The sequence below is a fragment of the Dysidea avara genome, chromosome 4 (assembly GCF_963678975.1).
Source record: "Dysidea avara chromosome 4, odDysAvar1.4, whole genome shotgun sequence".
Lineage (NCBI taxonomy): Eukaryota > Metazoa > Porifera > Demospongiae > Dictyoceratida > Dysideidae > Dysidea > Dysidea avara.
This window is the reverse complement of record NC_089275.1, coordinates 29,751,702-29,767,796: the sequence shown is the minus strand read 5'-3', so window position 1 is coordinate 29,767,796 and position 16,095 is coordinate 29,751,702. Positions and strand designations below refer to the sequence as shown.

Sequence of the window (16,095 nt, the reverse complement as noted above, 5' to 3'; positions counted from 1 at the left end):
GGTGGAATCTACCGTTTTTGAAACTGATGACAATGTGCTGACTGCACCATATAACTCCTTTCACCCTGACATGTAGTCAACACTAATGGATTTTTCCATTAGTGTTGCAGTGCTAATAGTACAAGCTAGCATTAAAAATCAGCTAGAACTTGTGGAATGATGGAATACTACTCAGCTATGGCTTACTGATGTGGAAAAATCCACAATTAAGTATAGCAAAAAAAATTAAGTTATTGTAGAAGCAATTTTAACAAATTAAGTATTTTGTTTCGGTACTTCTTGTATCCTTGGCATTCTGTTTTACATTAATATGTACAAAGTAGTGTACATACAGTTACTATATAATACATGGATCATAATACAGTGCAGATATATATACAGGTACACTAACTTCACTGTTTCCAATGTAGAAATTTCAGTAGCATTCAGCTTTCTTTGCTTGCTTGCAAATACTTTGTAGAGAATTGTTGACAAGAAAAATAAATTAACCTATGTACACCAATATTCATTAATGTACTATATGGACAACACAACATTTAATTACCATTATGATCAGTAACATGGGACCAATGAATGCCCATATTGCACCCTTTTCTTCAGATATCCAACACCTGATATGAAGTATATTCAATTATTCTTACATATATGATATATGTTACTGGAATCACCTATCATTAATGCCGTACTGCTCATGTGATACTGCTACTGATACAATTACAATTGGAAGAGGCAGTCCTACATAGAGTAATTGTGAATAATACAATTGCATGAATATTCTGGAAGTCTCAGCTTAGCACTTACCCCATCCAAGAACCATGAAGAATTTTCTACTTTTAAAAAAACCTTTGTAAAATACAAAACTTAGCAAAACAAACAATAGGATTCCTTCACAAAGCATCCAGCTGAATGCGGCCATGAAGAAGTAGTGAAGTAAGATAGCCACAATGAGACAGCTAGCCTTTAAATGGTTGGAAAATAAAAACCATGCTTCATTGACATAATTCTTACCCTGTATTCACTAGCTGTTTCAATTCCACTAACAAATGTTACAAGTCCAAGCAGTAAAGCAATTGAAAGATTCAAGTGGATAAAATGCTGCACTTTATTAAACACTTGTTTCCTTTAGTATACACAGAATGTTGGATAGTGATGTAACTGCTTTATTAATAAAGGATAGTATACCTTAGTATGATCAGCACAACAATAGTAAACAGGAGACAGACAATGGATATTCCACATCCAACATAGCTTACAATGGACAATGCTTTTGATCCAGTTGTGTCCTATTTATAACGATATGTAATATGGCTATATAGCAATGTGTATACAGTACAACAAGCCCTTATATCTTATAATAACAATGCAAAATTTATCAAGACACGTGGTAGTGTGTCATGCTGCTAAAAAAGCCAGCACACTACACCGTGAGTATATGTACAGGAAGAAACAAACACAATTTTCACACATACGTAGCTCTGTACTCCCTTCTCAAATTGAAATCATTTTTATACAGTACTGCAAACACCCTCCACCTTCAGAACCCCGCATACCAAATTTGAGCAAGATTGCCTAATGTAGGGTCTGCAATCCAAATAATCTACTTTTATAAATCGATCCCCCTACCATTGTGGAATGTTCCGTGTAGTATCCCATTGCTAGATCCATCATGAAACCTGAAGCACGATTGTTGTTTTCACAGAAATATCACTTTTAGTGTCTCACGAGCTGCAAAATTTATTTTTAAAATTTCATGATCCACACACTTAGTCAGATCATATCCAGAGTAGTTTTAGTTAATTTAAAAAGTATGCATAGTAATAAGCAAATGATTTGATGTGTTCCCAGCACAGGGTTGCTTTCTTTGAAAAAAAAACAGACTGAATACAATCATTTGATTTCAAACTGCTTTACCTCCCAGGGCAAGAGAAGCCAACACTTTTCTTCATAGTGTTTCAATACGGTTGGATGCATAGTCTGTCCATGCTTTTAATCTGAAAAAAACACTCAGGATCAAAATTTCCTGCAGCATTAAAACATTGTATCGAACTTTTTAGCCATCTGCAGTGCTTCTGAAGCCACAACAGTGATCAGTTATTGACTAGAACTATGGTAAAAGATGTCCTTGGATGTTTGGTACCAGCAGTTGTCAATTATTGTTTCATCCACAGTTTCCACAAATTGTTATAAGCTCTGCACCACAGCAGGCAGCAAATTCTCATGCTCCACAGTGGCTTCAAATCTTTACTATGTACATCACCATCATGATGCAAAATATCCCAAACAAACCGGAAAAGCACAAAATCTTTCATTTTGATTCCAGCTGGGTGGAGCTCCTGGTGAGCTGCTGGTATACTGCATCATATTGGGAAAAGATTTCAATTAGCAATAACCGTGCCTCGGTTGGACCTCACTGGCCATGATACTACCACTGCACAAGGCTATATGAAGTCACAGAAACACTAACTGCTATTTCTACCAAACTACTATCAAACATTTTGGACCATCATTTATCATCAAAACTAGGTGACCAATGTGGCAGCAAAAGTATAGTACTGGAAAGCATTGAGAGAATGCCGTGGAAAGACACTCTTCACCCAGATGGTGAGAATTTCCAGACAAACAGCATAGATAGACTATGCATCCAACCTTATCACATCACTATAAAGAATAGTTGGCTTTTCTTGTCTTGGCTGGTAGGGCAGCTTGAATTCAAAAAGTTTTAATTTTAAAAAAAAAGAAGGAAACCCTGTGATGGGAACCCAGTGAATCATTTGCTTGTTACTGTGTGTACTTTTTAACTACAATAACTCTAGATAATATCTAGCTAAGTAGCAAGTTTTATCCAGTCGTTTGTGAGGAGCACAAAATTAACTTTTGCTTCTTGTGCGGTACTAAAATTGATATTTCTGTGAAGACAACAATAGTGCCTCCAGTATCAGGTGGATCTAGCAATGGGATTCTATGATGAACATCCCACAGTGGTAGAGGGATTGATTTGTAAAAGTTGATTTTTTGGATTGTAAACCCTACCTAATGCAATCGTGAAATATAAGCCTTTAAAATTTGGCTTAATTTCTTGGGGGGTCTTTTTTGCACACTTTAAAATTTAAATGCACAACTCAATTTATTAAGCTTTAGTACACTTTAAGAACATATTGTGGCACAATCATGTTCCAAATTGGGTGCAAATCTGATTAATAGTCATAGAGCTACGGACGACTGTTTGTATTAAAAAAATCCGACTTGTTGTCATGCATACAGGGTAAATCGCTTATGGGGGTAACTTGAAAATCAGTATGCGTATAGGTTAACAATCATAGCTCAAAGAAATCACATTGACAGTTATAAATTTACAAGGCAAAAACCAAACAATTGTAAATCATGGGGTAAAAATACTGTAATTGAACAGTCACCACAGGGTAAAAAGGTGCATGAAAAATGTTGGAAACAAATTTGCCAGTATTCGAACCAGGGATCTCCATACTGAACACCCAAATCTTTACCCACTGAGCTGCTGCTTTCATGGCTGTTTATCTTACTTTTAAAATGAAAATTCTAGATAAAATCTACTCAACAGTAGAAGTTCATAATTTAATAGATCTACCAATGAAACATCTAGACTGTTCTAGAACATTCTATGTGTGTTCTATTAGAAATCCTTGAAAAAATGTGTGCTCTATTAGAGTATTGTGAAAGTACTCGAATAAACTCTGCAATACAATACCACTGTAACTTCTCTAGAATCAAATCTGACTCATGATATCATAGTCATTTTGATACAGATCGGTGGGGTAGTACACTACAATTAAGATCTACACGTGTCAATCGTCATGATCATAATCAACATAATAAGTAGTATGCTAGTAAAACTTGTGACAACAGGCTGGAAATCATATTCTAGCATAGAATGTGCAGGATCTGCTTTGTTAAAAATTTAACAATTGAAAATTATCACATTTGCATGAAAAACCGAGATACTCTAATACAACAGTTACTGCAACATCCAATAGGCAAATAGTACCATTTATGTATGCCTAACTTGGAAGGAATTTACTTTGTTATAAAAAACTATTGCAAATAAATACAGGCACTATAATAATTTATGTTCCTCTCACACTAGTTACTTTAATATAAAAACTTGAATCTCTGTCTGTTCAAAATAATTTCTTGGGTATAGTTGCCCTGGAGCAAGATTGTTCAATATGTAAGGAGCTGATGTATGGACTTTCTGAGAAATAATTTCCTTTCCTATTGCATGCTGGTTGTGATACATTGCCAGCTCCAATGAATCTGGCAAAATGGAATATCATTTTTAGTCGGAAATGTGCTCTTTGCCACTTGTCCCAGCCTACATCTAATCATATTCTAACTGGATGCTCTACTGCTCTAGATCAGGAGAGATGTACATGGTGCCACAACTCTGTTCTTCAGGTCTTTGTTAATGGGCTTAAGAGAAATGTTACAAGCTTTATGCTATCTCCCTGGCTGCTATGCAAATGTTAGTCCATTAATTACTGTCCCACCTAACCTCTCTTCATCCCTCAGTAGACCAGATTTGGTATTAGTTTTTAACCATTGGTTTCCCACCAATAGTTTTTGCCATACATTTTTTTTACTTTGAGATAATATTTATTTTTAGATGAATGGAGACAACTTCAATGATGACATACGTTTCTGTTGGGTCATTAACTTCTAAGCACACTAAATATTTCCTTATAAGGATCTATTAAAGCAATCCTTCCATGTATATTCTTACCCCCCAAATACACCTTTGCTGTAAAAAAGGTGCATCCAATAAACTACAAGTATCTGTAACCCCATGTAAAATCAGATAAGCTGTAGAAAAACACTCCATAAAATTAATGGGTAACTGAAAGAGCTGATATCTAGAGCGGCCAAGAATCAATAATGTTACTACAACTGACTACGATCACCAAAGAACACCTTGGCTGTAAAACAGGCGAATAAAAGTAACTGGCAACTAAAACAGTTGATATCTGAAGCGGCCAAGAATAAAAGTTAAGTTGATACAACTAACTACAATTATTAACTTGCAACATTGAATCCTAATCATTCAACTGTGTTCTATACATTCACCCTTGCTACATCCTAAATTAATTCTTTGTAACTCTAATTGGCTGGTAATTTGGCTGCCTTTATTTCTTTTCTTTACTCTGACTATTGAAAAAGGCAGCCAAATTACCAGCCAATTAGAGTTACAAAGAATTAGTTTAGGATGTAGCAAGGGTGAATGTATAGAACACAGTTGAATGATTAAGATTCAATATTGCAAGTTAATAATTGTAGTTAGTTGTATCAACTTAACTTTTATTCTTGGCTACTTCAGATATCAGCTGTTTTAGTTGCCAGTTACTTTTATTCGCCTGTTTTACAGCCAAGGTATTATTTGGTAATCATAGTCAGTAACATTATTGACATTATTGATTCTTGGCCACTCTAGAGCTCTTTCAGTTACCCAATAATTTCATGGAGTGTTTTTCTTCAGCTTAATATCTGTTTTTACATGGGATTACAGATACTTGTAGTTTCTTGGACGCACCTTTTTTACAGCAAAGGTGTTTTTGGGGGGGATATCACTAATTTTTGTGAGTTATATAATTTACAGACGCAATGTTCAAGCTATGGGGTGTATGATGAATTCTGCCTTGTAGAGATGTTACAACCAAACACAAATCTGCTGATAGGTGGTGAGCATATAACATACAATCCTGTTGTAGCGGTTAATTTTTATTAAGACAAGGGCCAGTGGAAATTTCTGGTCAGGCCAGTAATGGCTACAGTCAGGGTTACCAAAGATGTGTGTAAAGCACTTATTTGCAAAGCATGCTCTTCTAGGTGATTTTGGGGAGTGACACCATCTTGAAATAGCAACTCTGAGATTGCACCTGGGATCTGGGAGTGTTTTCAGACAGAAATGTAAATATTCAGCTATATTGTCCAATAACTGTTCTATTAGAGTTTTATTTCCTGACTGTTCTATTGGAGTATATCAATCATTCTATACTTATAAATGAATAAAACCTGCTATGGTCACACTGCCATAATGGCTGTAGTGTCCTGAGGACAACTTAACAACTTGGTTTTCCACTTGTAGAGCAAGATGCTTTGCTGAGGGTTATGAAGGAGATCACAAACATCATGCTATTATTTTTATTTCACTACATACAAACACACGTTTATATCATATACAAGCACAAGACACACACGAAATGTACAAACACTATACACGCATGTTCACACACATACATCACATATTGATTGTACTTGATGTAAACAAGTTAATATCATATCTCTTGTGAAATGCTCTTGTAGGTGAGCTGGTAGTGCCCTTACTTGGTGTTAAAAAGTTCTTGCAGAAAAGAAAATCGTGTTGTACATCCCATTAATTACACATGTCACTCCATAGTTAAGCCATGAGGATATCCAAGCAAGTGTCTTTGGTGTTGCGACCAATGTTCCAGGTAAGTTGCATGTGTGTTTAATTTTAGGTTAAGTTCAGTGCCGGCTTGTTCTTTTACAGATCTCACTTAATCTTGTGTCATCATGCAGACATCCATGAAATTTGAATATTGTACAAGCTGTGTGGAACGACCCCATCTCATATACACAGTCACCGGCAAACCACGAACCACTCTGTTACGCAAACTTTGTTGCACCATGATAATGATTGATTAATGAAAGCCACAACACAAGCTCCATGGTGCATTAATGGAAATAAACTGACTGACAATTATCACGTGACCTATTTAAGGGATATCTCTTGGAAAGTCCCTGAACAGTAACACCTCAAGTGAAAAGTGAACACACGTGATACGCGATTTATATTATTATTATTGATGGCAATCCATGTCTTGAGAGGGAAGTATGTGCATTGAATAATAATTAAACACTAAAATACATAAAGTACACATACCGTATTGTAGAGCCATAACTAAGAACAAGTTCTACCCTACTGACAATGATCACGTCACCTATTTAGGGGAAATCTCTTGGAAAGTCCCTGTAACACCTCAAGTGAACACACATGATACAGGGTTTATATTAATTGTTGATGGCAGTACATGTCTTGAGAGGGAAATACGAATGATAAACATTAGTCATATTGTAACTGGAGTGGTGAAGCGTACTTTAATTAACTGATTTGAAACTAAAATACGTACACCACTTGAAGAAGTCGAATGGATATTAAAGAGTTGTCAAGAATACTTATGTACTCAGCTCTTCGTGGAGGTTCAGTAACAAAAAGAGGAGTGGAGTTCAGTAACGAAAGGAGGAGTGAAGAAAGATGAGGCTAGTGTATAAAGTGCCACATCGTCTCACACTGATTAACCGCGTGTATGCGATTGGTTGTTAGACTGTCAGACGTCTGCACTGACTAGTGCACATTCACTGAGACCAAGCTGAAAACTTCTGTGATGGTACCAACTTGAGTAGCAGCAAATACCAGTATTATCCGGCTCATGGATGGATTGTCAACAAAGTGTACTCGTACAGACCAAACAGCTTTCAGTATTGTCACTCTAGTCAGTGCCAATTTAGAAGTCCTGGAACTGTAGGTGGAAGAAGTAAGGTAATGTACGTACATGATGCTTGTACAAAAAAAATACTCATTCACATTGCAGACTAGTCTAAATAACTACATTTATGTACAGTGAAACCGGTGCACTGTATAGTAAGGTGACTACTGGGCCAACTTGTGAATACTCAAATGTGTTATTTCTGTAAAAAGTGACATATATTTTGGGAGTGTTGTATTTAATGCCCGCCTGTTGGTTTTTACAGGTAATCTGGTCATACTATGCAGTAGCAGTTGGATGTCGCCATGGTATATACATAACTTTGGACCAGGTAGGAAGTCATGAATTTCAGGTAAGTTTACATACAGAGGAATTGTATTATCTTGTGTGTTCCTTTTATAGCTCTAAATTGTCAACTGTACATGCATGGATCGACTGTAGTGACATCAAGGGTGTAATGAATTTCCAGGTCCGTCTATGTACGTACTAAGGAACATAGTTGTTTATTATTACTGGATCAGGGGCACTGTTATGATGGCACCCCCCACGTCGTGCTTATAAAGATATTTTCCAGTATGCAGATTTTAGGCATATTGTATTTAATGCCCACTTGTTGATTTTTGTAGGTTGATTGTGTTGTCAGATATCCAAGCAAGTGTCTTTGGTGTTGCGACCAATGTTTCAGGTTAGTTACATGTGTGTTATTTATAATTAAAGTAAAGTTCAGTGCCTGCTTGTTCTTTTACAGGTATCACTTAATCCTGTGTCATTAAACAGACATCCAAGAAATCGTCACTGGTGTTAAACTATTTTTTTAGTAATGTCTTGATGTTGATTAAAGTTGTGTTACATGTTGTAATAGCATTGTTGTATGTTTACCATAAGGCAAGAAATTTTCATGGATTTCGCGGCCATCTTATCCATGAAATTTGAATTGTGCAAGTTGTGTGGAACAATCCCAACTCAAATACACAGTCACTGGCAAACAACAAACCACATTCCAGCAATCCGTTACAAAACTTGAAAGCCACAACAGAAGCTCATGCACAGTCACTGAAAAACCACATTCCATCACAGTGCCATTGTATGTGCATGAAATCCATATCATAAGCTCGATGGTGCACACTACATAGAGGTGGTAACCCTATAGGCTTGTTGCCTTTTGTATTTACCTTACCCTTGTGGCTAATCTATTAAAAATTAAATAGAAGATTCTTAAAACACTTTTCCTAGTGACTTTGTTCTTCACACCTTGTTTATAAGGCATCTGGCAATTATGAACCAGCTCTTCAAACTGAGCTACACACCTTGTTTATAAGACATCTGGTGAATACAGACTGTGGCGAATATAAATGCTCGCATGGGGAGTGGTACTAAATGGAATCTAAAAGATTTCTGCTTAAAATGCCATCCCTAGGGAACTTACGCTTCTGCACGCTATCACAACTTGTTTATCAGACATTGTGGCTTGTGTCCACATCGTGTCTTTAAAAGTTATTGCAGGGATTAGAGGTTTGATCGAAGAAAATATGCATATGGGCAAACCAGAATTAGATAGTGTCAGTGCTAGATGGACCGCACAAACACGGGTATATTGACAGGTTAACGTAATGGTAGGTGTAACATAAGATAGAGAAATAAAGTGAAATATGTATAAATATGCCTATTCATATTTTAGCGAGGCTGCAAGACAATGGTGATGATGATAATGATGATGACGACTCCTAAAGATTTTTTTATCACGTAACGCCATACAAATCTATTGAGAGATGTGGCATAATCCAGGACTAATATTGTGAAACCGACCCTACACGTAAATAACTCACAATAGTGGCCGCGCATCTTTTATATGGGTGCGCACTTTGTAGTTTCTTGGCCACGCGACTCACTACCGTGAGTCTTGATATTTCCTGCATCTACGTCATGGCACTATTTTCAATATAAAACCATCATGCAGTAATCTTTTGCCCTGAATTGCTTTCTGCCTGTGCCTGAATGATGTAGTTACCCAGTAAAATTCTAAAAGTTGCAAATAAACAGTATCTATTACAATAAAATTGTATATGTTGATTTGACTATTTTGCAACTTTAATTATATCATATGCCTAATTATATTATTGAGTGACCAAACCATTGATAACCCTAGTGCATAATTACGTAGAGAAGTGCTGACAAAAATTGTATGATGATCCCTGCAAGTATACCAGCATTATAAGGCTATAAAGCAAGTAGTGTAATTGTTTGGTTAAAGGAATTTGTAATATTTGGGAAACCAAGGGCTAATGATGCCATCATTTTGTTAGAACTGTCTCAGTTGTTACTAATACTAAGCATCATCTATCAGCTGTTAAAAGCAGACAACTAGATTACTATAGCTCATTACTGGACCTCCAATGTACTGGCCTGTATGTCCAGCTTATTACAACTGAGATTGGTTGCTTAGGGCACTTTACACTTGCAATGCTGACCAATGTATCTCGTACATGAAAGTTATCATCCAGAGCTATTAGTTTGATCAAGCTTCCGGAATTGCAATATCCTGCTCATACAGAATTTTTAATGCTTGCTCCTTAGAACTGTGGGATCTGACAGATCTGTTAAGCTAATTAATTTAAGCATATTTTGTGCGTGTTAGCCTTGCCAAGGCTCCAGCTGCTTTATAGCTCCTTGGCCCTTATTTATGTCCTGTACATTTGTCTTGAACCATAAGGTGCATAAATCAATTATAGCCATGAACAAGCAAGCACAATATTACAGAGCAATTATCAGTATTAACATAAATCCTTTGGCTATGGTATAATTATATCGGATCAGTATAGGTATTTTTCTGTATTGGTATAGCACTAGAGATTGTCTTACATTATGTCATTGCATCTGCAGATAAGAAGAAGAACGATTTGTGTTAAAACCAACCTCAAAGCCAGTCACTTTGGGATGTAGTATTATATTTAAATACAAAAAAAAGTGAAATATATGCAAAAAACAACCAAGCTGTATAAAAGGGTGCGGACTTCAAAAATCCTAGATGTAAAAAAGTTGTGAATCAAAAGTGGCGGCCATTTCATAATTTTAATAATGGATTTGTGTATTATTAAACTTTATTATCATCAACATCATTTTAGCCATTTCATGGTTGCCACCTTTGATTTCACAACTTTTTCACCCAGGATTTTTGATTTCGCAACTTTTTCACCCAGGATTTTTGAAGGCCACACCCTTTTTATACAACTTGGCTGTTTTTACATGGATACACATTTACAGATCTGTATATATTACACCCCAAAAACACCTTCGCTGTAAAAAAGGCGCGCCCAAGAAACTACAAGTACCTGGAACCCAATGTAAAAAAACAAAAAGAAAAAACAGCTCAGCTGAAGTGAAAAGTAACTGGTAACTTAAAGAGCTGATATCTGAAGCGGCCAAGAATACAATTACTAAAGTTTAATCCATGCAAGAACACCTTGGCTATAATACAGGTGTGTACATGAAAGTAACTGGCAACTGAAATGGCTGATATCTGAAGTGGCCAAGAATGAATGGTCATATACAACTAATTCAAAAATTTAACACTGAACCTTTATAATTCAGCTGTGTTCTATATTCACTCTTGCTGCATCATAAAGTAATTTCTTTTAACTCTAATTGGCTGGTAATTTGGCCGCCTTTTTTTGCTCTATTATACTGACTATTAAAAAAGGCGACCAAATTACCAGCCAATTAGAGTTAAAAGAAATTACTTTATGATGCAGCAAGAGTGAATATAGAACACAGCTGAATTATAAAGGTTCAGTGTTAAATTTTTGAATTAGTTGTATACGACCATTCATTCTTGGCCACTTCAGATATCAGTCATTTCAGTTGCCAGTTACTTTCATGTACACACCTGTATTATAGCCAAGGTGTTCTTGCATGGATTAAACTTTAGTAATTGTATTCTTGGCCGCTTCAGATATCAGCTCTTTAAGTTACCAGTTACTTTTCACTTCAGCTGAGCTGTTTTTACTTTTTGTTTTTTTTTACATTGGGTTCCAGGTACTTGTAGTTTCTTGGGCACGCCTTTTTTACAGCGAAGGTGTTTTTGGGGTGGATATCACTCATTTTTGTCAGTGATAGACTCTACATTTGGTTTAAAAGGTAATTTTTTTGGAAATGAGCAATTAACATTAATGCAGAATATTATCTTGGAGAGTCAGTAAAATCCAAACATAATAATGATTGTTTCATAACACTGTAAATTCGGAAGTATAAATTTACAGTGTAGTATGACTGTTCTATTAGAGTAAATCTATCTTTACTGCCTGCATGTGATGAATATATCTCATATCTGTGCATGTTAAATGCTTCAGACACCTAATTAAACTTGCAAGTGCCTAGCTAGTTCACAGTTGCTACACAGCTATAAATACATTTGCAATTGTTATCATCATAATCATTTATCATGTTATAACCATTTTTTAATGTTTTGGTCACAATTTCAGGATTAGAGCAGCAGAGAAAGGAATAGAGGACTCAACCATCAAGACTTGTATATGGGAGATGGAACAGTATTGCGATGGACAATGCCAGTACTAACCCCTCAAGGGTGTTGCAGTACAGTATAGATGCAAGACCAGAGCCTTGATCGTCACCTTTTGACTGTGGTCACAACTTCAGGATTGGAGCAGCAGAGAAAAGAATGGAGGACTCAATCACCAAGACTCAGGGAGATGGAATAGTATTGCCATGGACAATGCCAGCACTAACCCCTCAAGGATGTCACAGTGCAGTATCGATACAACCACTCCAACCAGTGCATAAGACCAGAGCCTTGATCATCACCTTTTGACTGAAATTTTTATACTTGAAGCAATTGAAACAAAAAAGTTGTAGTACTTATACTTCCCGGAGCATGTCCCCAGAGTCCCAGACTCCCTTGCCTGTTCAGCAGAATAAAAGGATTGAGCCTTACTACCACTTTCACCTTTATTCTTGGCCCGGATGTACATATCAGCAACATAATACAGTAGTTGTAGATAATGCTAGTTAATGCCCCTAGCTATAGGTAGAGCTATAGGGGTGGAATTTTTCCCTACTATCACACTATCACAGTAGTTCTTCTCACAGTTCTTTGCCTGGCCATCATCAACTGCTGTAAAAACATTAGTCTCGTCCCCCAGACCCTTCCTCAAGCATGCTTATCACACAAAAATAACTTAGTTTAGCAGTACACAAACAATTATTGACAGCTTATACTATATTAAAGTACACTTACCGTATTGTTGAACCATGCATACCACCAGAATCCACCGGATTGACAACTAACACGTGATCTATTTAGGGGAAATCTCGTGGAAAGTCCCTAATTACCTTAAGCGGACACTCGTGATATGTGGTTTTAAATTGAATGGTTTAAGAATGTAACTGGATGGTGAGGCGTACTTTAATCGGCTCGACTTTAATGAGAAACTCGAGCCCCTCGTGAGAAAATACATCGCTAGAGCAACGCTTGAAGAAGTAAGAGTCAAGATACTGAGGTACTCTCTGACATATCTTATGCCGGTCTTGAATGCTAACGAAACGAGGAGTGAAACGTGTCATATCACCACACACTGATTCACCGTGTTTGTGCGATAGGGTTTTTGACCTGCCCACCAGATGTTGAAAGGAAATTCATTCCACCACATGTTGAAAGGAAATTCATTCCAACTTGTGAAGTTATTGATATACTCATTGTTGGGGTCCACGGGGACATCGATGATCATTTACCAGTCAGCTGTAAGTAATGTCACAACAGAAGGAAAGGAACCATTTCCATACCCCTATGGCATACTGATTTTCCAGGTCAGTTTATGTACACTCAACCACAGAAATGTAGAACTTTGGTTGCAGGTGGAAAATAAACACCTTTTTACTCAGTTACAAGAGATTCACCCAGCTGGGATAAAATGTTGAAGTGAATATCATTAGTACCAACTTGTTCATTAGGTATTGGACAATTCCAAGTGTCCAGATTATGCAGTTGTCCTCATGTTAAAGTTTACACGTTTAGGCAAGTTCCACAACATCCTATAATCTATTACTATATCAGTGTGGAATAATGCTTATATGATATTTTTCATATTCCAGGCTTTAGGTGTATTGTATTTAACACCTGCTTGTTGGTTTTTGCAGGCCATCTGGTCATACTGGTTTATCCACTAGCAGTTGAATGTGATCATGGTACATATGTAAGTTGAGACCACGCAAGAACAAAGATACAGGTGTCATGAATTTCAGGTCAGTTACCGTTCAGAGGAATTGTATTATTACAATTGTTCTTTTTGTAGTTATCAATTATCACTGACCAGTTTGTGATAGCGTACTTTTGTTTGACTAATGACCTAATGTTCTGGTTTACATGCTTACCTAACAGTTATGTTACTCACTTAACCTGCATATGGGATATATATTTTTTAGTTCATTTTGATTATCCATCCTTTATTGGTACAGCCTGGCATATTGATTTTTTGCACATTCTCTTTTTAATTCAGTGCCTGCTGGATTGTTTCGTCAGATATCGAAACAGGTGTCTTTGGTGTTGCGACCGATGTTCCAGGTCAGTTTGCATGTGTGTTTAATTTAAGGTTGACTTCAGTGCCTGCTTATTCTTTTACAGGTCTCGGTATCGAGTGTCATGAATTTCAGGTCAGTTGACGTACAGAAGAATTGTATTATTGCAATTGTTGTTTTTGTAGTTATCAATTATCACTGTATACTAGTGATGTGAATTTGCAGGGTCAGTCTACTCAGATGTATCAGGCATAGTGTTGATGGGTTCAAACAAATATCCAGTGTAGACTGTAGTGGCATCAAGGGTGTTAATTTCCAGGTCAGTTTACATGTTGTGATGTTAGTGATTTTTTCCTAGTACCCAGATGTTAAGTGTATTGTATTTAATGCCCACCTGTTATGTTTTTAAATTATGGTATATCAGTGTAGACAGTAAGCCTTCTGTGTTGTAGTAACTATTTGTTTCATAATTATGCTGTTGTCCCGGAATGGCACAATTTTTGGGCAACCAGTGTGAAGTCCAGTGGTACAAACATTGTATTATGACCAAGTTGTGATAGCGTACTTTTGTTTGACTAATGTCCTAATGTTCAGGTTTGACATGCTTACCCAACAGTTATGTTATTCATTCACTTAGCCTGGGATATAATTTTTGTTCATTTTGATTATACAGTACATGCTATTATTAATACAGCCCGGCATATAAATTTTTTGTACATTAAATTCTCTTTTAATTCAGTGCCTGCTGGATTGTGTCATCAGATATCGAAACAAGTGTTTTTTGGTGTTGCTACCGATGTTCCAGGTCAGTTGCATGAGTGTTTAATTTAAGGTTAACTTCAGTGCCTGCTTATTCTTTTACAGGTCTCAGTATCGTCATGCTGACATACAAGAAATCATCACTATTGTTGGAACTATTTTTAGTCAAATCTTGATGTGATGTTGATTAACGTTGTTACACATTGTTGTATGTTTACCATATGGCAAGAAATTTTCATGGCCATCATGAAATTTGAATATTGTGTAAGTTGTGTGGAACAACCCCAACTCATACATGGTCACTGGCAAACCATGAACCACATTCGAGTCACAACACCACGAACCACATCCGAGCAATCCATTACAAAATTTTGTTGCACCATTTGTGTGTGCATAATACTTAATGAAAGCCACAACACAAGCTACATGGTACACACTACATAGAGGTGGTAACCCCTAAAGCCTTGTTACCTTTTGTATTCACCTTACCGGCCTTTGTGGTTAATCTATTAAAAATTACATGTAAATAGAGAATTGAAGAGTATGCTTAAAGCACCTTCGCTAGTGATTTTGTTCTTCACACCATAAGACAACTGGCGATTTATAAACGCTCGCATGGGGTGTGGCACTAAATCGAATTTAAAAGATTTCTGCTTAAAACGCCATCCCTAGGGAATTTACGGTTCAGTACGCTGTCACAATTTGTTTATCAGGCATTAGAGTTTGTGTCCACGTCGTGTCTTTAAAAGTTATTGTAGGGATTAGAGGTTCGATTGAAGAAAATACGCATATAGGCAAACCAGGATTGGATAATGTCAGTGCTAGATGGACTATACAAACACGGCTATGTTGACTGGTATAACGTGACAGTAGTTGTAACATAAGGTAGAGAAATAAAGTAAAATATGCCTATTTTTTATTTTGCGATGGTTACTTTTTTATTTAGCGAGGTCGCAAGAAATCTATGATGATGACTCCTAAAGATTTTTTTATCACGTACCGCAATACAAATCTATTGAGAGATGTTGCGTAATCTAGGACTAATATTGCGAAACCGGCCCTACACGTAAATAACTCACAGTAGTGGCCGCGCGTCTTTTAATTGGGCGTGCGCTTTGTAGTTTCTTGGCCGCGCGACTCACTACCGTGAGTCTTGATTTGTCACATCATTTAATAGAGAGTAAAGAACTTTAGTGATAGGCACAGTTAAGATAAAATTATAGAAGTAGCTAACAAATATTCTACAATAATATTATGCACAAATCATTTG

General features: G+C 36.6%; 2 protein-coding genes, 1 long non-coding RNA gene and 1 pseudogene across 5 annotated transcripts in view; 2 read left to right on the top strand and 2 right to left on the bottom strand.

Moving 5' to 3' along the window:
• LOC136254618 (uncharacterized) overlaps positions 1-16,095 on the bottom strand; it is a 248,088-nt gene that overhangs the window by 20,686 nt on the left and 211,307 nt on the right. The window contains exons 52-57 of the mRNA XM_066047362.1: positions 1,183-1,283; positions 1,009-1,120; positions 802-958; positions 669-735; positions 545-611; positions 392-489 (exon numbers count right to left, since the gene is read on the bottom strand). Coding sequence (XP_065903434.1) covers positions 392-489; positions 545-611; positions 669-735; positions 802-958; positions 1,009-1,120; positions 1,183-1,283 — 602 coding nt within the window. The remainder of the gene's footprint in view (positions 1-391; positions 490-544; positions 612-668; positions 736-801; positions 959-1,008; positions 1,121-1,182; positions 1,284-16,095) is intronic.
• Positions 2,254-2,440, bottom strand: LOC136254893 (U4 spliceosomal RNA; annotated as a pseudogene).
• Positions 7,042-8,472, top strand: LOC136254668 (uncharacterized). Of its 2 annotated transcripts, XR_010700657.1 has the most exons (6): positions 7,042-7,311; positions 7,376-7,591; positions 7,644-7,890; positions 7,941-8,007; positions 8,165-8,223; positions 8,287-8,472. It is a non-coding gene; the product is annotated as an uncharacterized lncRNA (long non-coding RNA). The 2 variants fall into 2 exon arrangements; XR_010700656.1 differs by having other exon boundaries at positions 7,376-7,890.
• The window catches only part of LOC136254643 (uncharacterized), a 217,115-nt gene continuing 213,871 nt past the window's right edge, over positions 12,852-16,095 (top strand). The window contains exons 1-8 of one of the 2 annotated variants that reach the window (XR_010700595.1): positions 12,854-13,358; positions 13,407-13,566; positions 13,689-13,793; positions 13,844-14,112; positions 14,173-14,201; positions 14,252-14,385; positions 14,806-14,871; positions 14,931-15,308. Coding sequence is in view for 1 of the 2 variants with exons in the window: in XM_066047397.1 (XP_065903469.1) it covers positions 14,104-14,112; positions 14,173-14,201; positions 14,292-14,385; positions 14,806-14,871 (198 nt within the window). In the remaining variant the exon portion in view is untranslated. Of the gene's footprint in view, positions 13,359-13,406; positions 13,567-13,688; positions 13,794-13,843; positions 14,113-14,172; positions 14,202-14,251; positions 14,386-14,805; positions 14,872-14,930; positions 15,309-16,095 lie in introns of those variants that run through there. The other variant, XM_066047397.1, reaches the window with a different exon arrangement.